This window comes from Myotis daubentonii, chromosome 3 (assembly GCF_963259705.1).
Source record: "Myotis daubentonii chromosome 3, mMyoDau2.1, whole genome shotgun sequence".
Taxonomy (NCBI): Eukaryota; Metazoa; Chordata; class Mammalia; order Chiroptera; family Vespertilionidae; genus Myotis; species Myotis daubentonii.
Genome location: NC_081842.1, coordinates 106,881,360 through 106,907,477, shown reverse-complemented (window position 1 = coordinate 106,907,477; position 26,118 = coordinate 106,881,360). Strand labels below are relative to the sequence as shown.

The 26,118-nt window shown below is 41.3% G+C and overlaps 1 protein-coding gene across 1 annotated transcript in view; it reads left to right on the top strand.

The window, feature by feature from the left end:
- The first annotated feature begins 4,428 nt into the window (after positions 1-4,428).
- LOC132230542 (transmembrane 4 L6 family member 4) overlaps positions 4,429-26,118 on the top strand; it is a 42,031-nt gene continuing 20,341 nt past the window's right edge. Inside the window, exons 1-2 of the mRNA XM_059688155.1 lie at positions 4,429-4,797; positions 6,468-6,557. Of these exons, the coding sequence (XP_059544138.1) occupies positions 4,624-4,797; positions 6,468-6,557 (264 nt within the window). The 5' untranslated portion in view covers positions 4,429-4,623. The remainder of the gene's footprint in view (positions 4,798-6,467; positions 6,558-26,118) is intronic.

Genomic DNA, 26,118 nt, shown 5'->3' with positions numbered 1-26,118 from the left:
TATTTCTTTCCTCCTTCTGGAAGTCACTGTTGTAAAACTACCCCAAAATCTAGGCCAGCAAAGATGGGGACCTGAACTTTGACACTTGAATATGAATGTGCTGAGGCCCCTCAACCTCTCCCTGATGTGCTAAATGAATAAATGAGAGTGACTTATTTCAAGACAAGCAAGTGAACCTATTCCTAGTTCTGCTAAGAAGCATTTACAACACTTAACCTCTGTCATGATTTCCCTTGTCTCTGTCACAAGTAAGAGGTTATCGTACTGTTGGGGGCAAAGTAAGACAGATATACACCGAGTGGCCAGATTGTTATGACCACCCCATCAGTACTTCGTTGGGCCACCTTTTGCCTTCAATACTGCAGTGATTCTTCTTGGCATTGACTCCACAAGATGTTGAAAGGTGATTCAAGGAATCTGACACCATGCCTGATGAATAGCACTGTTCAGTTCTGTGAGATTTGATGGTTGTGGAACCAGCTGCCTGATGGCTCCTTTAACTTCGTCCCACAAATGCTCAATTGGATTGAGATCTGGTGATTGTGGGGGCCACCTAAGCAAGGTAAAGTCTCCCTCATGTTCTTGAAACCACTCCTGCACAATACGAGCACCGTGGCATGGTGCATTGTCTTGTTGGAAGAAGCCATCTCCATTGGGATACACCATCAACAGGATAGGATGAACTTGATCAGCAGTGATACTTAGGTATGTTGTGCTATTCAGACATTGTTCCACATGAATTAAAGGGCCCAAATCATGCCAGGAAAACATGCCCCAAACCATAACACTGCCCCCACCAGCTTGAAGGGTTGTACTCATGCACGTGGGGTGCATGCTTTCATGCTGTTTCTGCCAAATTCTCACTCTGCCATCTGCATGATGCAACTGGAAACGTGATTCATCAGACCACATGACTTTTTTCCAATGCTCGACTGTCCAATCCTTGTGTTCCTGTGCGAACTGAAGCTGTTTTATCTTGGAAACTGCAGACAGCAAAGGTGTTCGAACAGGCCTTCGGCTTCCATATCCCGTACGATGCAGTGTACATCTAATCTGCCTACAAACGTCAGGTGGTCATAATACTCTGGCCACTCAGTGTATTTTGCGCACTAGAATAGCACTTGACACATTGGTGGATACATTGTCAAACATAGTCAATGATTGAATTGCATTGCACTGATTGATGAGTTTTTATCCATTGCAGGGCAAAGAAGTCTAGCAGGCTGAGAAACGGTAGTAAGCTTCACCTAAGTATCGCATATGCAGCTGCTGGTGATCAGTCACCTGGAAAACATCTACTTCTGTGCTCTATTGGCTCCAGAATGAAGTGCCTACATCACAGGGAGGTACCCCTGGACTTCCTGCTGCCTAATCCTCTGCAGTTGAACCTCCCAGAGTATGAGGTCTAGGAAAACAGCTACTGTGTTTGCATTCATCTCCCTTTCTTCCCGCAAGATTCCCTACTGTCTTTTTGTCCCTTCCAGAGCTGCCATCTGCTTTCACTGTTGAGATATTCTTTCTACAGAACTTGACCCAAAGTGGGACTCAATCTCACCACCTCCTCCTTGCTGTCTCTAAAAAGGAGGTTGGAGGGCCTCACTGCTAAGCAGAGAGCAAGCAACGAGTCATCAAGTGTGGGCATCACAAGAAGAAGTCCAGAATCTTACATGTTGTCCAGTGCCTAGAGTAGCCTGGTGGTGACTCCATTCCCTCTTGAGGGTGAATGTCACCAAGCCTCCCTTCCCCCACCATCCCCTTTCTCTAGATTAGGTGTTCCACTTCTTATGCGAAGGTCCAAAGACACAATAAATAGTTGAACCATAAATGAGTTAGTCACCCATCAAGTGTTTGAAGTCTCAGAAGGGTGACTGTCTTTCGATGCTTCTTCACACAGGAAATAAATGACCTAGGGCCTCTCCTTCACAGTTACTCACATTCCACATCATCTTAAAAATCCTGGGAGAAAACTGACTGGTTCACCATATCCTTTACTTTTATCCATTCACTCAGATAGTATAGATTTCCAACTCCAGCTGCTTTTCTAAAAAGTCTAGGACATCAAGACTATGTGTTGACCAGTGTTATTCAAATGCCATGGTAGTAACTTCTAGATGGAGAAAAAAGGGGAGCTGCCTTGTCCCAAGGTGGTATCTCCCATGGTTAACTCCACCATTACATACCTAGAACCTTTGTCTTCTTCCAAGGGACTCCCCAGACTCCCCAGCAAAGCTGGTGGGTTATAAATACAGCTCATTAGCATCTGCTTGGAGTGTTGGGAACAACTGTCAGAAAAATAATAACAGATCTTATCTGCTGGTGGTGGGAACACAGCTGTGTTTTCATTCCTTCCATATGCTTTTCTGTATAGCTGACTTTTCTACAAAAAAAATCCCATATTATCTTATAACTAGAGGCCCGGTACACAAAAATTTGTGCACTGGCAGGGGAGGGGGTGGGGGGTGTCCCTTAGCCCCACTTGTGCCCTCTCACAGTCTGGGACCCCCTCGGGAGATAACCACCTGCTGGCTTAGGACCGCTCCCCGGGTGGCAGATGGCAGGCCCAATCCCTTGGTGCCTGCTCCGCCGCCCCAGGTCACACACACGACAGGGCCAATCCGGTGGTTGGGGCGCCGCCCCGGACGGATCGCACACAGGATGCCTGGGTGGGCCAGCTGATCACTGCTGCCCCGCCCGGCGGCCCCAGGTCACAGATAGCAGGCCCAGATGGCAGCAGGGCAGGCTGGATGGTGCTGTCCTGCCCTGCCTCCAGTATGCAAATTAGCCGCCATCTTTGTTGGCCGTTAATTTGCATATCGTGCTGATTAGCCAATGGGAAGCATAGCGAAGGTACGGTCAATTGCCATGTTTGTCTATTATTATATGTTATAATAAGAAAAATATCACAATTGTTTGTTCTTCAAAAAAAGTATGTTTCACTGTGTCCAGATACTGTACACATAGTGTCATTCTATTGAAAAGATGATTTTTTTATTTCTAAAAGGGAAAGTCTATTAATCTCACCACCAGACTATAGCCTGGGTTTTAGTGACAGTCTTGATTTAAAATTTAAGCTCTCCGTTATGCTGGAATGACTTTGGATAATATACTTAGCCTGTCTGAGCTGGAGTGTCTTTACCTGCACAGAAGAAATGATACCTTCTTCACAGGAGGGTGAGGGGCAGTTAGAGTGCTCCTTTGTACTCAATTTATTATGTATGCTCAATAAACATTTGCTGTTTTTATTCTCACTCCAAATCTGAGTTTTCCGAAAGTATTTCTTATAGAGCAATCAGTACATATTTCATAGAATCTTTAGAAGGAAACTCAGCATCCATCAAAACTGACATCTCTAGAATCTGGCCCACAGCTTCCCTGGCCAAGGGTCCCTGAGACTTGGCAGAATGCAGCTCACTGCTTCCCGGGGTAGCCAACTCCATTGTAGGACAGGATTCGCCATGATCATGATAATGATACTTTTTATTTAGCTAAAACTCAACTTTCTATAAAATTCTACCTATTATTCTTTATTCTAAACTATAGACTTTCAAAGAAGAGATAGTAGGCTCCCTTTTGAACCCCATAGTTCTTCATAACACCAGTACCAAACAAGTCATTGCATAACATAGGGCCTAGTCTAAGCATGACAGAGACCTTCTTCAGTGACACAAAGTATCACAAATTAGTAACTGAATCTTGCCCCTGGCCACTGGCAGTTTCCATAAAGGTCCATTTTACTGCCACCTTCCTTCATTCTCTACCTGCTCTTCCAACTTTGCCAGCTCTGCCTCCAGTCTACTCACCAGTGTCCTCTCCTCTATCCATCGCCAACCTTCTTTCCCCTTAAAGGTAGAGGTTTTTCTTCCTGCAAGGAAGATGTAGCTAAACAGGATGATTGGGAAAACTTTTTTCTTTCTACCATCTCAGGTAGGGAAGGAGGTGGATCTTAACTCAGTAGCAAGTATAGAAATACAGCAATCAGGCAATAAAACAAATAGTTACACTGATTTTTTTTTTAATCCTGTAGGCCTGAGCTCAGTGACACCTGACTGGACCATTGAAGTCTCACTTTTATATTGAAGAAAACAAGTTCTGGATAACCTTATAGTCAGCCTTTCACACACTGTCCATTACTGACTACTTCGGGGATATGAGGTTAGCTAGGAGGTGATTCAATTTTCCAGTGATTTATAAAAGAGGTGGGAGAATATTTCTGGCACTGTCAGAGGAAAGGTGGGTAGTTCCAAAGGCTGTTTGTTTCAGCCCTGTGCTCGATTGCAACAATGTGAGTGTCTTGTCTGCACCGGTGGATTATTAACAGAGGTTATTGGTTTCCATGACTAAATGATTGCTCTAAACATAATCTCATTTATGGGAGCACAAAAAAACACCCAGGACTCCGGGTCAGGGAGAAGGTATAAATAGCCATCAGCATCGAGGTTCTGATCCATTTGAGAAGTGGAAGCAACGCCAGGGCACAGTTCCCAGGCTGGCTGGCTTCTCAGCTCCAACATACAAATTGAACTGGGACATTGACTAGGACCCTCTGGCTCATAACTTTGAAGAGACCCCGTGAAGGAGGCAGTGAGGGACGTTTTTCTCGGTCCTGTGCCATCCTTCCCCAGCATGTGCACCGGAGGGTGTGCCAAGTGCCTGGGGGGCACTCTCATTCCCCTCACTGTGTTTGGCATCCTGGCTAACATCCTTTTGTTTTTCCCTGGAGGAAAAGTGATAGACAACAATGAACACCTTTCTGAAGAGGTCTGGTTTTTTGGAGGAATATTAGGAAGCGGGTTCTTGGTGAGTATTAAAATCCTCCTGAAGGAGATTTTCACCCCATTCTTCCAAAATTGGGCACTTTGTAACCAGGGAGCTACTTAGCTGCTAACAAAAGCCTAAGCATTGCTCTATGAAAAGTCAGTGCCTTAATTGTTCCTTCTCCATTAGGGCCTGACAAGGACCTGTCTGCTGCATTACTAGGTCATTTAAACTTGGTCTGGTGGTTCTCATGGGCCAATTAAGCTCCAGGAACCAAACTGAACATCACAGAATTTCTTAATTCAAACAAGAGAGGGTGCTATGTGGAGGGGGAGAAGGGGGTGGAAATATACTTTATAGCAAATTGATTGACTGAACCACCAAGAGAAATAGGTGTCAGAGGATTCTTCTTCCACTCATGCATGAAGGCTTTCTTATTCCTGTTTCCAGTAGAGACTGGGAGCTTCTGCTTTAGAGAGAGATCCTTATCATGACAATCCAACCTGTTTTGTTTTTTCTTTTCCTAACCCACCATCTAAATCATGGTTCTCAACCTTCCTAATGCTGTGACCCTTTAATACAGTTCCTCATGTTGTGGTGACCCCCAATCATAAAATTATTTTCGTTGCTACTTCTTAACTGTAATTTTGCTACTGTTTTGAATCATAATGTAAATATCTGATATGCAGGATGTATTTTCATTGTTACAAATTGAACATAATTAAAGCATAGTGATTAATCACAAAAACAATATGTAATTATATATGTGTTTTTCGATGGTCTTAAGCGACCCCTGTGAAAGGGTCGTTCGACCCCCACAGGGGTCGCGACCCACAGGTTGAGAACCGCTGATCTAAAAGGAGACTGGGAGTGTCAGATCTTGAAATCTTGGTCCATTGAAACTGCAGTTAAGCCAAATGGCATCAAAATACTCAATAACACTGGTCCACTCCACCAGCGACGTTCTGTCATTCCTGCCATAACCTTCAGCCACCAAGTCTCACATCATGGCTGTGGCTCCTCACACAGCCAGGCAGGCGTGGGTCTTGCTTTTGATACTGAATTTTTGGACTGGAACCTGGATTCTTTGTCTGCTAGAATTGAAGAATGAATCCAAGGACAGAAAGTGGTATAGCAAAGGTGGAGATTTATTAAAGGACAAGTACAGACTCCCATGTGGGGAGAGGGAAGAGTCCCACAGAATGGACTCCCAAGTAGGGAAGGGGAAAGGGTCCCACTGAGTTCCTTTCCCTATGGCTTATAAAGGCTGCAGATCCTGGTGCCTGATATCCCCTCTGATTGTTCAATATTTCCCTTCCAGGTGGTTAGTATAGTAACTCCTGGGCTCAAAGGTTGAACCTCACAGGAGACATGTGAGGTTCTCCCCCTCCATCCTCATTGTTCCCCTATTCCCTCTGGGTGTTCTTCTTTTCCATCTGAATGAAGGGCTTCCTTCTCTTTATTTTATAAATATAGACCTTTCTTGCTACTTCCAGTTCCCTTATCTTATGTAAATACAACTGTTGCTGCTCCCTTGTCTTATGGAGATGTAACTGCACCTGAATTCCTGGTGTTATAGAAATGTACCTTCTCCCTGTGTTTTTTCCATGGACCCCAATTCTAAAAAATCCCTTAGCCTGCCTATATTTCCCTAAAATTCCTGCTTCACTTTCACATCCCAGACCCATTCTAAGGTGCTTCTCTGCTGACAGATGATCTTCCCTGTGCTTGTGTTCCTGGGCTTAAAGAACAATGACTGCTGTGGGTGCTGTGGCAACGAGAGGTGTGGGAAGAGATTTGCGGTGAGTTACCAGGGGGGCAGACACCATAATTATTCCCAGGTACACTGTCCCTTCCTGCTGGACATCTCAAGGGTGGAGAGGAGTAACCAGCCCCAAGCATGACTCTGGGGACAGCTGGTGCAGGTATAAAGATGTAATTTTTCCTGTGGATGGAAAGTAATTATAATGATAAATTTAAAATGCCACCTCCAATTTCACAAACAAGCAGAGATGTCAGGGCTGGAGGGCTGCAGTGGAGCCCTATAAAGCACGAGGCTGGGAAGGCAGAGATAGGGAGTGGCCCTCTCCCCGAGCCATGAGAGGCCCTGAGACCCTAGACAAGTCATTTCCTTCTCTGGTCCACCTGTAAAAAAGGGATTAGACAAGATAACAAATGGTAACCTCCTCTCCCCTTTAGCCCCCTAAATTCCCCATGCACACCATTGCCAGTTCACTACCTCAGTGCCCAGCTCTTCCCACTTCTCCCTGCATTTTGACGCAGGACTTCTTCCTTCATGTAGCCATCCATATTTTCACAGACAGAGAGAATAGGCATCCCTGTTCCTCTCAGAGTGGGAAGAATTCTGGGATGTAAGGTCGGTCCCATTTCTACAGCTGGCCAAGTCACTGTCCTGCTCTCTGCCTCCCTTTGCTTACCTGTAATATGAGGAAGTTGGACTAGATCAGAATTTCCCAATTTAGGACAGGCTTTGCTGGTATTCAGATATGCTATATTTTTCAATAGCATGGAAGGTTATTCCCTTTTCAATTCTCCTTCAATCCTTTGAGTCTATCATGAAAAAGAAAATCTTACTTTGATGGAAAGAAGTTCTTACTATTCCTAACCCCTCATGATCTCCCTTTCTAACAAAAGAACAAGCCCCCAGCTCCAGGGTTGCCAGCAACATTAACAAAGAATGATATTGTGATCTGTTTGCTAAAGATCCTAGTTTTTCATTCAGATGATGTTATGAATGAATGAAAGAGAGGGTTGACTTAAAGAAAAGTATTAGGAGATCAATACATTGATGTGGCAAAGATGAAGGTAGAACTGGAATGAAGGCGGGATGAGGAGTGAGGCCATCTCCTGCTCCCATCTCCTGAGGTTCTGTTGTCCACCTAAGAGACTTGAGAGCCCAGTGATGAACTATACACACTTACCTTAACTTCTTCAAGGGAAAGCTATCTGTTCTGAAATAAAATCATGTCATCATTCTTTCTTGCCACATTTGCTCATTTATTGAATCAAACAATACTTATTGAACACATATGAAGGACTGAGGCTGGTGCACAGCACATAGCACACAGATTTTCATTCAAAGAAAATGTTCTCACCTTCTTAACACCATCACAAGTCCCAAGTAAGCATCAAATATATAACTTATTTTCTGCTTGAAATGTAATCCTGTTCTACTTGGGAGATGTTGAAGGAATACATGGAAGATGAGAATATGAAAGAAGAGAGAGAGAGTTACAGCTCAAAGAATTAGAAAGAAAGCAACAAGAAAACCCCAGAGTGAGCAGAAGGAAGGGGATAATAAAGATTAGAGCAGAAATAAATGACATAGAGACCAAAAAAACAATACAGAAAATCAATGAAACCAAGAGCTGGTTCTTTGAAAGGATAAACAAGATTGACAAACCTCTAGCCAGGCTCACCAAGAAGCAAAGAGAGAGGACCCAAATAAACAAAATCAGAAACGATAGAGGCGAAATAACAACAGACCCCACAGAAATAGAAATGATTGTTAAAAAATACTATGAACAGCTCTACTCCAACAAACTAGACAACCTGGAGGAAATGTACAAATTCCTAGAAAGAGAGAGAGAGAGAGAGACAAAGAGAGAGAGAGAGAGAGAGAGAGAGAGAGAGAGAGAGAGAGAGAGAGAGAGAGAAGCTATTAAGGAAATTGGTGGCAAAAAACAAACAAACAAAGAAACAGAAAAACCTCACTGCTTAGAGTCCACCAGCTCATTCTCTGGTGTTGACTATAGGTGAAGATTAGCCCAGTAAGATATGGTTTATTTATTTATGTATTTATTTATTTTGGGTTTATATGCAACCACAGTGAAAAGTGAAATAACATTCAAGTATTGTACAAAACTTGTTTTTAATTAGATTTAAGTGCAGTCCAAGAGGAATGCTGAGAAATCAATACTTTTACAAGTCCAGTTGAGTCAATATGATCTGAAACATTTGCTCTGCTCAATTCCAGTTGTCCATCTGAGCTCCCTAAACTCCCTTGTCCCCATACCGGGTTGGGATCTGCCCTTGGTGTGAGTTGAGGATGACACCTTCAAATGACTGTCCAGCTGTCCACAAGGCCAATGCCCATCAAAGGAATAGCCACGCCAGTCTGTAAACCAAGGCACCCAGCCACAGGTGCCCTGGACCAGAGACCATCACCTTCCAGGTGGCCAGAAGAAGCATTTCTTGTTTTTGTTTTGTTTGTTTGTAATCGGCTGCCAACTTTTTAAAAATAGAGTTCACTAAAGTATGTAGACACCTTACTTCTTTTTCAAAATGTATGGTACTATAGGCCCTGCATGTTGGCACAGTGGCCTACACTGGGTAAGGCTGAGCCCTTCTTTAGCAGCCCCACCCCACCCCTAGGAGCCGTTGCATCATGCCTTGCTCTGGAGCCAGGTTCCCTTTCGTTCTGAGAATCTGGACAAAGCAGCAACCATTCTATAAAGACAGGTATCCACAAACACATGTAAGGCAAAGAAAAAGAAGCTGTAGCATAATTTGATTACTGCTCTAATGCTGAAAGATTTTATTTTGGCCAAGGCTCACAGCATCCCCTCCAGGTGTTTAAGGAATGCTGGGCTCCTGTGGAACATTGTTTTATGAATCCTACTGGGTAAAACAGCCCGTGGGGCATAAATCCTGTCGCTGTCTCCACAGCCTTGCTCTCTATCCTTTCCTGGCCCCTCTCTCTCCTACTTTGCTATGTCTTTCTGTAGTATTCCTCAGAATTCAGCTGCATCATTCTTTCCTTTCCTTGGGGAGTAAAACCAGGACTAAGAGTTGGCAGTAGATGCAGGATGTGGAGACTGCGGAACTGGAAAAAATCATGAGATCACTTAAGTGATAGTTTCCAGGTGAAACTAGAAAATGGAGGTAAGCTCTCCTCTGAGGCTCAGCCAATGGAAGCCCAGCTCCAGGGGTCACCCTCTCAAATAAACTGGACTAATGAGAGCTGAGGACAGAGAGGAGGGTTACTTTCAAGGTGGGCATTAAAAACTGACCTGAGTGTTTTCAGGTCACAACCTCTTCCTTCCATACCGGAAGCTCTCCTGCCCTCTAATCCTTTAAATAAATTGATTTCTCAGGATCCAGTGAGATAGCTAATTAATTCAATCAACTCATTCAGGTCAAGTACGTGCTTTAATAAGAGTCTCTTGAAGCTCTAGGCCTTGAAAAGAGCATATTTAATAATGGGAATGAAGACAATTGATGAAGGAGACATATATTAGGGGCAAGCACACATTCAGCATCCTTCTTAGGTAGATAAAGGCCCACCTCCTAGCCCATAGGCAGGGTCCAATGGCTGAGAGGCCTATGTTTGGAGAGGAAGACTTGGTTTTAGGTCCTTGCTATTCATCACTTTGAATATTTCTTGCTACTCCCTTCTGACTTGTAAAGTTTCTGTTGAGAAACCAGCTGACAGTCATATGGGTGCTCTCTTGTGGGTAACTAACTGCTTTTCTCTTGCTGCTTTTAAGATTCCATCTTTGTCTTTAACCTATGGCATTTTAATTATGATGTGTCTTGGTGTGGGCCTCTTTGGATCCCTCTTGTTTGATACTCTCTGTGCTTCCTGGACTTGTAAGTCTGTATCTTTCATCCAGTAGGGGAAATTACTATCATTATTTCTTCAAATGGGTTTTCAATATCTTGCTCTCTCTCTTCTCCTTCTTGCATGCCCATGATGTGAATGTTGGTTCACTTAAAGTTGTCCCAGAGGTTCCTTACACTAGCTCCATATTTTTGGATCATTTTGCTCTTTTGCTCTTCTGATTGGGTGCTTTCTGCTTCCTCATATTTCAAATTGCTGACTGGATTCTTGGCATCCTCTACTCTACTGTTTCTTCCCTGTAAAATATTCTTCATTTCAGTTAGTATATCCTTCATTTCTAATTCATCTTTTTACATGACTTTGATGTCAACACTAATTTCCTTGAAATTCTCACTAAGTACCTTGAGCATCCTTATAACCATTGTTTTAAACTCTGTATTTAGTAGTTTTCTTGTTTCCATTTAATTTAGTTCTTTTTCTAGAGATTGCCTCTGTTCTTTCATTCTGTTCTTTTCCTTTGTCTCTGCATTTTGACTTATCCTGTTTGTTTCTATCTATTAAGTAAAGCTGCTATGTCTCCTGGAATTGGTAGCATGACCTTATGTGTAGGGCCCAGTGGCTCAGCCTCCCTAATCACCTGAGCTGAGCATTCTAGGTGTGTCCTTGTGCACTGTCTTATTGTAGTTGAGCCTTGATTGTTGTTGGCATCACTGGGAAAGATATACCCCTGGGCCAGCTGGCTGTGAGGACCAGCTGTGACTACAGTGGAAGAGCTACTGTGCAGGAGACACCCCTATGGAGCAGGACTGGTTTCACCGTGGCTTTGGTGCTCACTGAGTCTGTCCCTTGACTGTGTTGCTCATGGATGTGTTGAATTGTAATCTGGCATCGTCTGAAGCTGTCTGTCAGACACACTGGCTCTGGGGCCCCCCTGGAAGGGAAAAGTCAGCCATTGCCTGAGCCCTCTCTGGGGTCACCCTTAAGGAGCTTCCGAGCAATCTGCAGATGGCTGCTACTTGTATTGGACTTGGAAATTCCCAGGAGAGGCCAAGCTGTGAAGCAAGGCAGGCTGCTGCTAATGTCGGGCCTGGGGCCTCTTATTGAGAGTTATGGGGCACACTGATGCCAGCTGCTACTTGTTTGAGAGATTTTATAAAGGTCTGAAGCCTGAGCCAGGACAGGCCATTCATATGGAAAAGTAGCTGCAAACAGCTTAGATAGGGCTGCAAATTGGGCAGGGCAGGGTCTTAGGGAATCACCAGGGTGGAGCAAACAGTATGAGGCAGGTTTATGTGGACTCAAATATGGTGCCTGCCAGTCAGCTCTACTATGGGGAGGTCTCAGAACAGGAACAATGACCCCTGGGAGTACCCCTGTCTGGGAGAAAGCCGTCCCCAAGTTCTTGCTTTGATGTCAGACAATTCAGTTCCTCCCCATATGTTTCTGTATCCCCTCCAAGCCACTTCCCCAGCACTGGAGCTCAAAGGGAGTGGGGCTATGTAAGTTCGTGCACTGGCCCTTTAAGAGGAACTGCCTGTGTTTCCAGCAGCCTCCTTGTCACTCAGCGATAAGCCCTGCTAGTTTTGTAGCCTGAAGTTACGGGGACTTCTCTTCCCAGCTTTGGAACCCTGGGTTGAGGGTTTGGTGTGGGGCTGGGACTCATTGCTTCTCATGGGGGGCCTCCACCCCTAGACATCCCTCCTAATTAAAAAAATACCACACATGGGTATTCAACCATCCTGTTTCACCCCTCAGCCCCTCCTACCATTCTCAGTGTGCTTTCTTCTTTACTTCTGTAGTTGTAGGATTTCTATTCAGCCAGATTTCAGGTAATTTGGATGGTTGTTCTGTGTTTTAGCTGTAATTTTGATGTGCTTGTACTAGGAGGCTGCAAGTACCAGCATTTACCTACGGCACCATCTTGGTTCTCTCCTTCAACTTGATCTTTATAATTTTTCTTTTTTTTCTGTTTTTTTTTATTGCTTAAAGTATTACAAAGGGTATTACATATGTGTCCTTTTTTCCCCCCCGCCCTTGACAGTCCCCTAGCATCCCCTATGCCCCAGTGTCTTATGTCCATTGGTTATGCTTACATGCATGCATACAAGTCCTTTGGTTGATCTCTTACCCCCCTCCCTCCTGCCCCCCAACCCTCCCCCGCCTTCCCGCTGCAGTTTGACAATCTGTTTGAGGCAGCTCTGCCTCTGTATCTATTATTGTTCAAAAGTTTATACTGGTCTTTATTATCCATGAATGAGTGAGATCATGTGGTATTTTTCCTTCATTGACGGGCTTATTTCACTTAGCATAATGCTCTCCAGTTCCATCCATACCCTTACAAATGGTAAGAGTTCCTTCCTTTGTACAGCAGCATAGTATTCCATCGTGTAGATGTACCACAGTTTTCTAATCCATTCATCTACTGATGGGCACTTAGGCTGTTTCCAGATCTTAGCTATGGTGAATTGTGCTGCTATGAACATAGGCGTGCATATATCCTTTCTGATTGGTGTTTCTGGTTTCTTGGGATATATTCCTAGAAGTGGGATCACAGGGTCAAATGGGAGTTCCATTTTCAGTTTTTTAAGGAAACTCCATACTGTCTTCCATAGTGGCTGCACCAGTCTGCATTCCCACCAGCAGTGCACGAGTATTCATTTTTTTTCCACATCCTCTCCAGCACTTGTCGTTTGTTGATTTGTTGATGATAGCCAGTCTGACAGGTGTGAAATGGTACCTCATTGTTGTTTTGATTTGCATCTCTCAGATGATTAGTGACTTTGAGCATGTTTTCATATGTCTCTTGGCTTTCTGAATGTCCTCTTTTGAAAGGTGTCTATTTAGGTCCTTTGCCCATTTTTTGATTGGATTGTTTATCTTCCTTTTGTTAAGTTGTATGAGTTCCCTATAAATTTTGGAGATTAGGCCCTTATCAGATATGACATTGGCAAATATGTTTTCCCACACAGTGGGTTTTCTTGTTGTTTTGTTGATGGTTTCTTTTGCTGTGCAGAAGCTTTTTATTTAGATGTAGTCCCATTTGTTCATTTTCTCTTTAGTTTCAAGTGCCCTAGGAGCTGTATCAGTGAAGGAATTGCTTCGGCATATGCTTGAGATTGTGTTGCCTTTGGATTCTTCAAGAATTTTTATGGTTTCCTGTCGTACATTTAGTCCTTTATCCATTTTGAGTTTATTTTTGTGTATGGTGTAAGTTGGTGGTCTAGTTTCATTTTCTTGCATATATCTGTCCAATTTTCCCAACATCATTTATTGAAGAGACTATCTTGACTCCATTGTATGGTCTTGCCTCCTTTGTCAAATATTAATTGAGCACATTGGTTCAGGCCGATTTCTGGGCTCTCTATTCTATTCCATTGATCTATATGCCTGTTCTTGTGCCAGTACCAGGCAGTTTTGAGAATAGTGGCTTTGTAATACATCTTGATATCTGGAGTTGAGATCCCACCTACTTTGTTCTTTTTCAGGATTGCTGCAGCTATTCGGGGTCTTTTTTTATTCCAGATGAATTTTTGGAGAGTTCGTTCTAGATCTGTGAAGTATGCCGTTGGTATTTTAATGGGAAGTGCATTGAATTTATAGATTGCTTTGGGTAGTATGGACATTTTAATGATGTTGATTCTACCAATCCATGAACATGGTATGTTCTTCCATCTGTTTATGTCTTCCTCTATATCTTTTTTTCAATGTCCTGTAGTTTTCTGAGTAGAGGTCCTTTACCTCTTTAGTTAAGTTTATTCCTAGGTAGCTTAATTTTTTTTGGTGCAATGGTAAATGGGATTGTTTTTATAATCTCTCTTTCTGAAAGTTCACTATTGGTGCATAGAAATGCCTCAGATTTCTTTAGGGTTAATTTTCTATCCTACTACATTGCCAAATTCATGTATTAATTCTAGTAGCTTTTTGATGGAGTCTCTAGGGTTTTGCATGTATAATATCATGTCGTCTGCAAATAAGGACAGTTTTACTTCCTCTTTTCCAATTTGGATGCCTTTTATTTCTTCTTCTTGCCTAATTGCAATGGCTAACACTTCCAGTACTATGTTGAACAAGAGTGGTAAGAGGGGGCATCCCTTTCTTGTTCCTGTCCTTAGGGGAAATGGTGTTAGTTTTTGTCCATATAGTATGATGTTGGCTGTGGGCCTGTCATATATGGCTTTTATTATGTTGAGGTTTGATGCTTCCACTCCCGCCTTACAGAAAGTTTTTATCAAAAATGGGTGTTGAATTATGTCAAATGCTTTTTCTGCATCAATTGATATGACCATGTGGTTTTTTTCTTTCAATTTGTTTATGTGATGTATCACGTTTATTGATTTGCGGATATTGTACCATCCTTGCATCCCTGGGATAAATCCTACTTGGTCATGGTGTATGATCTTTCTGATGTACTGCTGGATCCGATTTGCTAAGATTTTGTTGAGTATTTTGGCATCTATGTTCATGAGGGATATTGGCCTGTAATTCTCTTTCATTGTGTTGTCTTTACCTGGTTTTGGTATTAGGGTGATGCTGGCTTCATAGAATGAGCTTGGAAGTGTTCCTTCCTCTTGAATTTTTTGTAGTATTCTGAGGAGGATAGGTTTTAGTTCTTCCTTGAATGTTTGGTAAAACTCCCCTGTGAAGCCGTCTGGTCCTGGGCTTTTGTTTGATGGAAGCTTTTTGATGACTGCTTCAATTTCTTCCATAGTTATTGGCCTGTTGAGATTTTTAGATTCTTCCTGATTGAGTTTTGGAATGTTGTATTTTTCTAGGAATTTGTCCATTTCCTCCAGGTTGTCTAGTTTGTTGGAGTAGAGCTGTCCATAGTATTTTTTAACAATCATTTCTATTTCTGTGGGGTCTGTTGTTATTTCGCCTCTATTGTTTCTGATTTTATTTATTTGGGTCCTCTCTCTCTGCTTCTTGGTGAGTCTGGCTAGAGGTTTGTCAATCTTGTTTATCCTTTCAAAGAACCAGCTCTTGGTTTCATTGATTTTCTGTATTGTTTTTTTGGTCTCTATGTCATTTATTTCTGCTCTAATCTTTATTATCTCCTTCCTTCTGCTCACTCTGGGGTTCTCTTGTTGCTCTCTTTCTAATTCTTTGAGTTGTAGAATTAGATGTTTAACTACCATTTTTTCTTGTTTTTTGAGATAGGCCGGTAGAGCTATAAACTTCCCTCTCAGGACTGCTTTCATTGTGTCCCATAGGTTTGGGATTGTTGTGTTTTCATTGTCATTAGTTTCCAGGATGTTTTTAATTTCTTCTTTGATCTCATTGGTAACCCTATCAATATTTAATAACATGCTATTCAGCTTCCAGGTGTTTGAGTATTTTGGGTTGTTTTTCTTGTAGTTTATTTCTAATATTATGCCATTGTGGTCTGAGAAGATGCTTTTTATGATTTCAGTCTTCTTGAATTTGGGGATACTTTGCTTGTGTCCCAATATATGGTCTATTTTTGAATATGTCTTATGAGCACTTGAGTAGAATGTATATTCCGTGGCTTTGGTGTGAAGTGTTCTGAAGATGTCAATTAAGTCCATCTGATCTAGTAAGTCATTTAGGATTGCTGTTTCTTTGCTGATTGTTTGTCTAGAGGACTTATCCAGTGCTGTCAGTGGTGTATTAAAGTCCCCTACTATGATTGTATTGTTGTCGATCTCTCCTTTGATATCTTCCAGGAGTTTTTTTTATGAATTTGGGTGCTCCTGCATTGGGTACATATATGTTTACCGGCGTTATATCTTCTTGTTGTATTGATCCCTTTAGTATTATGAAGTGGCCTTCCTTATCTCTTCTTATGGCCTTCACTTTGAGGTCTATTTTGTCCGATATAAGTATTGCTACCCCAGCTTTCTTTTCCTTTCCATTTGCCTGAAAGATATTTTTCCATCCCTTCACTTTCAGTCTGTGTGAGTCCCTTCTAATGAGGTGGGTCTCTTGTAGACAGCAGATGTATGGGTCATGTATTTTTATCCATTCAGCCACTCGATGTCTTTTGGTTGGAGCATTTAGTCTGTTTACGTTTAAAGTTATTATTGAAAGGTACTTGTTTATAGCCATTTCTTTTTTTGTGTGGCTGTTTTCTTTCTGAGCTTTTTATTTCTTCTTTTTACACCAGTCCCTTTAGCATTCCTTGCATTGCTGGCTTGGTGGTGATAAACTTCCTTAGCCTTTTTTTTTGTCTGTGAAGCTTCTTAATTCCCCTTCAATTTTGAATGATAGCCTTGCTGGATAGAGTATTCTTGGATTCAGTCCTTTGCTTTGCCTCACTTTGTAAATTTCCGTGCATTCTTTTCTGGCCTGATGTATTTCTGTTGAGAAATCATTTGATAATCTAATGGGAGATCCCTTTTATGTAACTTTCCGTCTCTCTCTTGCATCCTGTAAGATTCTCTCTTTGTCCTGAACATTTGTCATGGTAATTATGATGTGTCTTGGTGTGGGTCTTTTTGTGTTCACCTTGTTTGGGACTCTCTGGGCTTCTGTGACTTTTCTTCCCCACCTCAGGGAAGTTTTCTGATATTATTTCTTCGAATAGGTTTTCTAATCCTTGTTCATCTTTCTGTTGTTCTGGCACCCCTATTATTCGTATGTTGTTTCATTTCATGTTGTCCCAAAGCTCCCTTAGGCTCTCTTCCTGTCTTTTAATTTTTTTCTCCAATTGCAGTACATTTGGGTGTGTTTTGCTTCCTTGTCTTCTAATTCACTAATTCGGTCCTCCTCTTCTCCTAGTCTACTGTTGATACTTTCAATGGTGTTTTTTTTTTTTATTAGTTAAGGTATTACAAATGTGTCCTCATCCCCCCCATTAACGCCCAACCTCCCCCCCACGCACAAACTCATGCTCCCATCCCCCTGTTGTCCATGTCCATTGGTTTGGCTTATATACATGTATACAAGTCCTTCAGTTGATCTCTTCCCCTTTCCCCCACCCTCCCCTACTTTCCTTCTGGGGATTGATAGCCTGATCGCTGTTTCTCAGTCTTTGGGTCTGTCCCTTTTCATCAGTCTATGTTATTCTCTATAATCCACAAATGAGTGAGATCATGTGGTATTTATCTTTCTCTGACTGGCTTATTTCACTTAGCATAATGCTCTCCAGTTCCATCCATGCTGTTGCATAAGGCAAGAGTTCCTTTTTTTTTACCGCAGTATAGTATTCCATTGTGTAGATGTACCACAGTTTTCTAATCCACTCATCTGCTGATGGGCACCTAGGCTGTTCCAAATCTTAGCTATGGTGAATTGTGCTGCTATGAACATAGGGGTGCATATATCCTTTCTAATTGGCATTTCTGGCTTCTTGGGATATATTCCGAGAAGTGGGATCACTGGGTCAAATGGGAGTTCTGTTTTTAATCTTCTGAGGTAGCTCCATACTGTTCTCCACAGTGGCTGCACCAGTCTGCATTCCCACCAGCAGTGCAGAAGGGTTCCTTTTTCTCCACATCCTCTCCAACACTTGTTGTTTGTTGATTTGTTGATGATAGCCATTCTGACAGGTGTGAGATGATAACGCATTGTCGTTTTGATTTGCATCTCTCGTATAATTAGTGACTTTGAGCAGGTTTTCCTATGTCTTTCGGTCTTCTGTATGTCCTCTTTTGAAAAGTGTCTATCTAGGACCGTTGCCCATTTTTTTATTGGATTGTTTATCTTCCTTTTGTTAAGTTTCATGAGATCCCTGTAAATGTTGGAAATTAAACCCTTATCGGTGGTATCATTGGCAAATATGTTCTCCCATGTAGTGGGTCTTCTTGTTGTTTTGTTGATGGTTTCCTTTGCTGTGCAAAAGCTTTTTATTTTTATGTAGTCCCATTTGTTTATTTTCTCTTTAGTTTCTATTGCCCTAGGAGCATTATCAGAGAAGAAATTTCTTAGGCATATGTTTGCGATTTCGCTGCCTGTGGATTCCTCTAGTATTTTTATGGTTTCCCGTCTTACATTTAAGTCTTTTATCCATTTTGAGTTTATTTTTGTGTATGGTGTGAGTTGGTGATCTAGTTTCATCCTTTTGCATGTATCTGTCCAATTTTCCCAACACCATTTATTGAAAAGACTGTCTTGACTCCATTGTATGCTCTTGCCTCCTTTGTCGAATATTAATTGGGCATAGTGGTTTGGGTCGATTTCTGGGGTGTCTATTCTATTCCATTGATCTATATGTCTGTTCTTGTGCCAGTACCAAGCTGTTTTAAGAACAGTGGCTTTCTAATACAGTTTGATATCTGGTATTGAGATCCCACCTACTTTGTTCTTTCTCAGGATTGCTGCAGCTATTCGGGGTCTTTTTTTATTCCAGATGAATTTTTGGAGAGTTCGTTCTAGATCTGTGAAGTATGCCGTTGGTAATTTAATGGGGATTGCATTGAATCTATAAATTGCTTTGGGTAGTATGGACATTTTGATGATGTTGATTCTACCAATCCATGAACACGGTATATTCTTCCATCTGTTTATGTCTTCCTCTATCTCTTTTTTCAGTGACCTGTAGTTTTCAGCATATAAGTCTTTTACCTCCTTAGTTAAGTTTATTCCTAGGTATTTTAATTTTTTTGGTGCAATGGTAAATGGGATTGCTTCTGTAGTTTCACTTTCTGTAAGTTCACTATTGGTGTAAAGAAATGCCATGGATTTCTTAGCATTAATTTTGTATCCTGCTTCATTGCCGAATTCATTTATTAAGTCTAATAATTTTTTGATGGAGTCTTTAGGGTTCTGTATGTACAGTATCATGTCATCTGCAAATAAGGACAGTTTTACTTCTTTGTTTCCAATCTGGATGCCTTTTATTTCTTCTTCGTGTCTGATCGCAACGGCTAGTACTTCCAGTACTATGTTGAACAGGAGTGGTGAGAGGGGACATCCCTGTCTTGTTCCTGTTTTTAGGGGGAATGGTTTTAGGTTTTGCCCATTGATTATGATGTTGGCTGTGGGTTTGTCATATATGGCTTTTATTATGTTGAGGTATGATCCCTCAATTCCTATCTTGCTGAGAGTTTTTATCAAGAAAGGGTGTTGGGTTTTGTCAAATGCTTTTTCCGCATCAATTGATATGACTATGTGGTTTTTTTCTCTCAATTTGTTTATGTGATGTATCACGTTTATTGATTTGCGGATATTGTACCATCCTTGCATCCCTGGGATAAATCCTACTTGGTCATGGTGTATGATCTTTTTGATGTATTGCTGGATCCGATTTGCTAGGATTTTGTTGAGGATTTTGGCATCTATGTTCATGAGGGATATTGGCCTATAATTCTCTTTCATTGTATTGTCTTTATCTGGTTTTGGGATTAGGGTGATGTTGGCTTCATAGAATGAGCTTGGAAGTGTTCCTTCCTCTTGGATCTTTTGACATAGTCTGAGGATGATAGGTTTTAGGTCTTTCTTGAATGTTTGGTAAAACTCCCCTGTGAAGCCATCTGGCCCCGAGCTTTTGTTTGCTGGAAGCTTTTTGATTACTGCTTTGATTTCCTCCATAGTTATTGGCCTTTGGGATTTTTAGATTCTTCCTGGTTAAGTTTTGGAATGTTGTATTTATCTAGGAATATGTCCATTTCCTCCAGGTTGTCTAGTGTGTTGGAGTAGAGTTATTCATAGTATTTTCTAACAATCCTTTGTATTTCTATGGGGTCTGTTGTTATTTCTCCTCTTTCATTTCTGATTTTGTTTATTTGGGTCCTCTCTCTTTGTTTCTTGGTGAGCCTGGCTAGAGGTGTATCAATCTTGTTTATCCTTTCAAAGAACCAGCTCTTGGTTTTGTTGATCTTTTGTATTGATTTTTGGTCTCTATGTCGTTTATCTCCGCTCTGATCTTTGTTATTCCCTTCCTTCTGCTTACAGTGGGCCTTTTTTGTTGCTCTCTTTCTAACTCTTCGAGTTGTAGAGTTAGGTCATTTATTCTCATTGTTTCTTGTTTCTTGCAGTAGGCTTGTAGAGCTATGAACTTCCCTCTCAAGACTGCTTTTGCTGTGTCCCATAGATTTTGGATTGTTGTGTTTTCATTGTCATTTGTTGCCATGATGTTTTTTGTTTCTTCTTTGATCTCATTGGTAACCCAGTTATTGTTTAATAGCATGCTATTTAGTCTCCATGTGTTTGATTTTTTTTGGATTGTTTTTGTTGTAGTTGATTTCCAGTTTTATGCCTTTGTGGTCTGAGAAGATGCTTGATATGATTTCAATTTTCTTGAATTTGAAGAGACTTTGTCTGTGACCCAATATATGGTCTATCTTTGAAGATGACAAATGTGCACCTGAGGAGAATGTATATTCTGTGGCTTTGGGGTGAAATGTTCTGAAGATGTCAATTAATTCCATCTGATCTAGTGAGTCATTTAGGATTGATGTTTCTTTGTTGAGTTTCTGTTTAGAGGCTTTGTCCAGTGGAGATAATGGGGTGTTAAGGTCCCCTACTATGATTGTATTGCTGTCAATCTCTCCCTTGATCTCCTCCAGAAGATTTTTTACGTATTTGGGTGCTCCTATATTGGGTGCATATATATTTACCAGAGTTATGTCTTCTTGTTGGACTGCTCCCTTTAGTATTATGAAGTGGCCTTCTTGATCTCTTTTTATGTCCTTCACTTTGAGATCTAATTTGTCAGATATAAGTATTGCTACCCCGGCTTTTTTTTTCACTTCCATTGGCCTGAAAAACCTTTTTCCATCCCTTCACCATCAGTCTGTGTGCGTCTTTTTTTCTGAGGTGGGTTTCCTGTAGACAGCAGATATATGGGTCATGTTTTCTTATCCACTCATTTACCCTATGCCTTTTGACTGGGGAATTTAATCCATTTACATTTAAAGTTATTATTGATAGGAAATTGTTAGTCGCCATTTTTGTTCTTTACCGCTGCATTCCTTCTTTGTTTCCTGTTTTTTCTATTTACAGCAGACCCTTTAGCATTTCTTGCATTGCTGGTTTGGTTGTAATAAACTCCCGTAGACCGTTTTTGTCTGTGAAGCTCCTGATTTGACCCTCAATTTTGATTGATAGCCTCGCTGGGTATAGTATTCTTGGATTTAGACCCTTCCTTTGCATGACTTTGTATATTTCATTCCATTCCCTTGTTGCCTGATGTGTTTCTGTTGAGAAATCAATCGCTAGTCTGATGGGGGATCCTTTGTAGGTAACTTTCTGTCTCTCTCTGGCTGCTTTTAAGATTCTTGCTTTGTCGTTGGTGTTTGCCAATTTAATTATTATGTGCCTTGGTGTCGGTCTTTTCGGGTTCATTTTGTTTGGGACACTGTGAGCTTCTTGGATTTGTGTGAGTTTTTTCCTCCCTATATCAGGGAAATTTTCTGTTACTATTTTTTCAAACAGGTTTTCTATTCCTTGCTCAGTTTCCTCTCCTTCTGGCACCCCTATTATTCGGATGTTGTTTCGTTTAGCATTGTCCCAGAGTTCTCTTAGGCTCTCCTCCTGCTTTTTAATTTTTTTTTCTAGAAGCTGCTCTGTTTGGGTATTTTTTTCTACCTTGTCTTCTAGCTCGCTGATGCGGTCCTCTGCTTCTTCTAGTCTACTGTTGATGCTTTCTATTGAGTTCTTTATGGCAGTGATGTCATTTTTCATTTCTTCTTGGTTTCTCTTCATTTCCTCTTGGTTCTTCTTCATTTCCTCTTGGTTCCTACACATATTGTTGAATTGGTCTTCCATTCTTTTCATCCACCTTATGGCCATTACTCTGAATTCTTTCTCTGACAGGTTGCTTGCCTCCATTGCCTCCATTTCGTTTACTTCCTTTTCTGATGATGCCTGTTTTTCTTTCATATTTGGGTTGGTTCTTTGTTTCACCATGATTTCTCTTCTCAAGGTGTTTGGTTATGTAGTTCTCTCTCTGCTACGCTGATTCAAAGGCACAAAATACAACACAACAAGGCACAACGTACAAGGCACCGAACTAAATGCATTCACGATATTAATAACCCCAAATAAAGGTGACCCCCCCGAGCGAAGAGAATTAGCGGATAAAGAAGAAAAAAGAGAAAAAGATTAAAGAGAAAAGTAAAAAACAAAAAGGAGTGCTGAAATGAGATTGGGAAAAGGGAGAGAAGAAAAAAACAAAAAGACAAAAAAACAAAACAAAACAAAAACAAAAACAAGCAAACAAAATAAAAAAGTAAGAGAATGAAATAGAGGTGGGGAAGTGGCTATTTGTATGGGGAGAAAACTCCAAGAGAACCGCAACCAATCTCAATGAACTCCAGCAGCAGATCCCTGGAGACTAATGCAAACTACAAACAATCACCAATATCAAGCGAGGCAAAGGAAAACAGAAGCACAAAAATAACCAGATAAAGAAAAAGTAAGCAAAACAGAAAAATGAAAATGAAAAACAAAACAATTTCCCACACAAGCATAAAAAAAACCCCAATATACTCAAAATCAAGCAAACACTAGCAAAACGACAGAAAGAGAGAGAGAAAAAAATTAGATAGTGAAGAAAGATAAGAGAGAGGTGTATATGGATTTATAGCGAGGGATTGGAAATTAGATATATAAGTAGGGTGAAATTTAGACAATGGGTAGAAAGAAGGAATAGAGAAAATCCAAAGCAGGAATAAGGTAAGAGAAACAGGTCAACAAAAGGGGAAAAGTGAGGAAGAGAGTTTTGGCTTAAGGGTAAATGTGAGATAGAGAGAAATGATGCTAAGGGAATGATGAAAATAGAGTGTAGAACACTAATCCCCAAAAAAAATAAAGAAAAATAAAAAAAAATAAAATGACACTTGAAAAAATGGTAAAAGGATAGCAATAATACTGGTTAAAAATGTAATAATTAAAAAGGTAAAATCAAGTGATAAAAAAATAAAAAATAAAAAAATAATAAAATGAGTTCTTAATGAAATGGTGAAAAAAGAATTAAAATATATATATATATAAATATTCAGAAGTGAAGGTGCTTCAGATCTTCCACTCTTCTTTTTGGCACGCCTTAGTCCTGCCAGGCATTCAGGGGAGTGTTGAACTTCCCTGCAATACACTGTCCCTCGTGCAGTAAACCACAGACCTAATTTTAAGGCAGGTTGTATTTGTTTACCAGACTGCCTTTATTTGTGATCACAGAAGAGACAGTTCGTGGCTCTGCCTCTGGGTGGCAGTGTGTCTGGATTGACCTCCGAGGCTATAAGTCCTCTCTATCAGTAGGGTTGTTTTTTTTTTCCTCTATGGTATTTGGAACTGATTTGGGAAAGACCACTGCCCAGAGCTGGTTCCTTGCCACTGCCCGCTGTTTCCCAGGCTCCCCCAAAAGAACTTTCCCCTACAGGCTCTGCGAATGACCCCAACTGGGGAATCCCATGCACTGGGTTTAATAATCAAATGCACAGATCTAAGGGGAACTGTAACAAGAGCCTGATAGTTGTGCGAATTCACAAGCCTCCACCTTCCAGGTCTGCGCACAGTCTCCTCGCGCAGTCTCCGCGCGCCCACTCACCCCTGGCACCAAGCAGCCAGCAGATTGGCAAAGTCCAAGGCTGCTCCTTTACATCCAGTCCAGCTATGGGCTCATTTTTCGCATTCCCTTCTGCCAGCAGCCCTGTGGGGCCCCTTCCCCACTCGCGGGTCACGCTGGTCCCAACGGCTGCGGACTCTGTTGGGCGCAGATTCCGCCCCGCGCGCGCGCGAGCTCGGTCCTCCCTCCAACCCGAACTGCAAACTGCACCTTTAGGGGATGTCCAACCTTTCCGTTAGAAGAAGCAGTGCTAGTCTGAGTTCACGCAGTCATGCTGCTTGAGATCCCTTGTTTCCAGGTTAGTAGCTGGTCTCTCAATGGTGTTTTTTATTGCAGCTATATCACTCTTCATTTCTTCTTGGGTCTTACTTAAGTTGTTGATTTTTTCATCTGTTTCTTCTAGCTTCTTCCATATGTTATTGATTTTTTTCATCTGTTTCTTCTTGCTTCTTCCATATGTTATTGATTTTTTTCATCTGTTTCTTCTTGCTTCTTGCATAGGTAGTTGACTTTTTCATCTGTTTCTTCTAGCTTCTTGCAGAAGTTGTTGATTTTTTCCTCCATCCGGTTTATGCACTCTAGGACCCTTATTCTGAATTCTTTTTCTGTCATGTTGCATGCCTCTGTATTACTTAGCTGCTTTTTGGAGAGTCCTCCTTCTCTTTCCTTTGGGGGTTTCTTTGTCTACCCATGTTTGATTTCACTGACATATCTAGACGTTGAGTCATTCAGTGGCTGCTCCCTGGGTGGCAGTGGCTTCTTGGGCTGTGGTTGCTCCTCAGGCAGTTTGGTAGCAGCTGCTCCTCAGTTGGCAGCAGCTCCTCTGGTGGGTGCTGTTCACAGCTGTGGTGGCTCTTCTGGCTGGTGGGGGGAGGCTTCATGTACAGCTGCTATTCCTCAGACAGAGGGTGTGGTGCTCAGGAGGCTGCTGTTGCTTGGATCTGCTGCATTGATTTAAAGGCACAAAATACAACACAACAAGGCACCACGTACCAGGCACTAAACACAAATATATTCACTATATTAATAACCCCCCAAAAAGGTGAACACCCGAATTAAGAGAATTAGGGGATAAGGAAGAAAGAAGAGAAAAAGATAAAAGAGAAAAAAGAAAAGTAAAGAAAAGTAGGGAAGAAAAAAAAGGAGTGCAAAAATGAAATTGGGAAAAAGGAGGGGGAAAGAAAAGAGAAAAAAAAAGAGCAAAAAGAGAGAATGAAGTAGAAGAGGGGAAGAGACTATGTAGATGAGGAGAAAACTCCTATAGAACCACCACTAATCCCAACAAATTCCAGCAACAGCTCCCTGGAGATGAATTCAAACTAGAAACAACCAATAATATCAAGAGAGGCAAGGGAAAACAGAAACACAAAAATAACCGGGGGGGGGGGGGTGGAGGGAGGGGAAAAACCAGCAGAAAAAAAGAAAAAGAAAAAGCAAAACAGCCTCACAACTAGTCCTAAAACACACACACACACACACACACACACACACACACACAAACACAAAAAATACAAACAACAACAACAACAAAAAAAAAAACCACACAATATACTCAACAATCAAGCAAACAGCAACAAAACAATAGAAAGATAAAAGAAGAAAAAAAAATTTGGATAGTGAAGAAAGATAAGGGATATGTTTATAAGGATTTAGAGCAGTGGATTGGAAATAGGATATATAAGTAGGGTGAAATTTTGACAGGAGGTAAACAGAAGGAATAGGGAAAATCTAAAGCAGGAATAGGGTAAGAGAAACAGGACAACAAAAGGGGAAAAGTGATGAAAAGGGTTTTAGCATAGAGGTAAAATTGAGGTAGGGAAAATTGATGCTAAAGGAACAATGAAAATAGAATGGAGAACACTAATCCCAAAATAAAATAAAGAGAAAATAAAATGGCACTTTAAAAAATGGTAAAATGGTAGCAGTAATAATACTGGTTAAAAATAAAAATTTAGTAATTAAAAGGGTAAAATCAGGTGATGGAAAAAGAAGAAAAAAAATTGGTTTCTTAGTTAAAAGGTGAAAAAAGAAAAAAGAAGAAAAAAAAATTGCAGTAGTGAAGGTCCTTCAGTTCTTCTACTTGTCAGTCTGGCTCGCCTTAGTCCTGTCAGGTATTCAGGAGAATGTTGAATTTCCCTGCGATACACTGTTCCTCCGTGTTGTAAACCACAGTCCTGATTTTAAAGCAGGCTGAAAAAAAAAAAAAATAAAGCAGGCCGTATTTGTTTCCCAGACTGTCTTAATTTGTATTTAGCTAAGAGTCAGTTTGTGGCTCAGCCTCTGGGTGGCAGTGTTTTGGGGTTGGCCTCTGAGG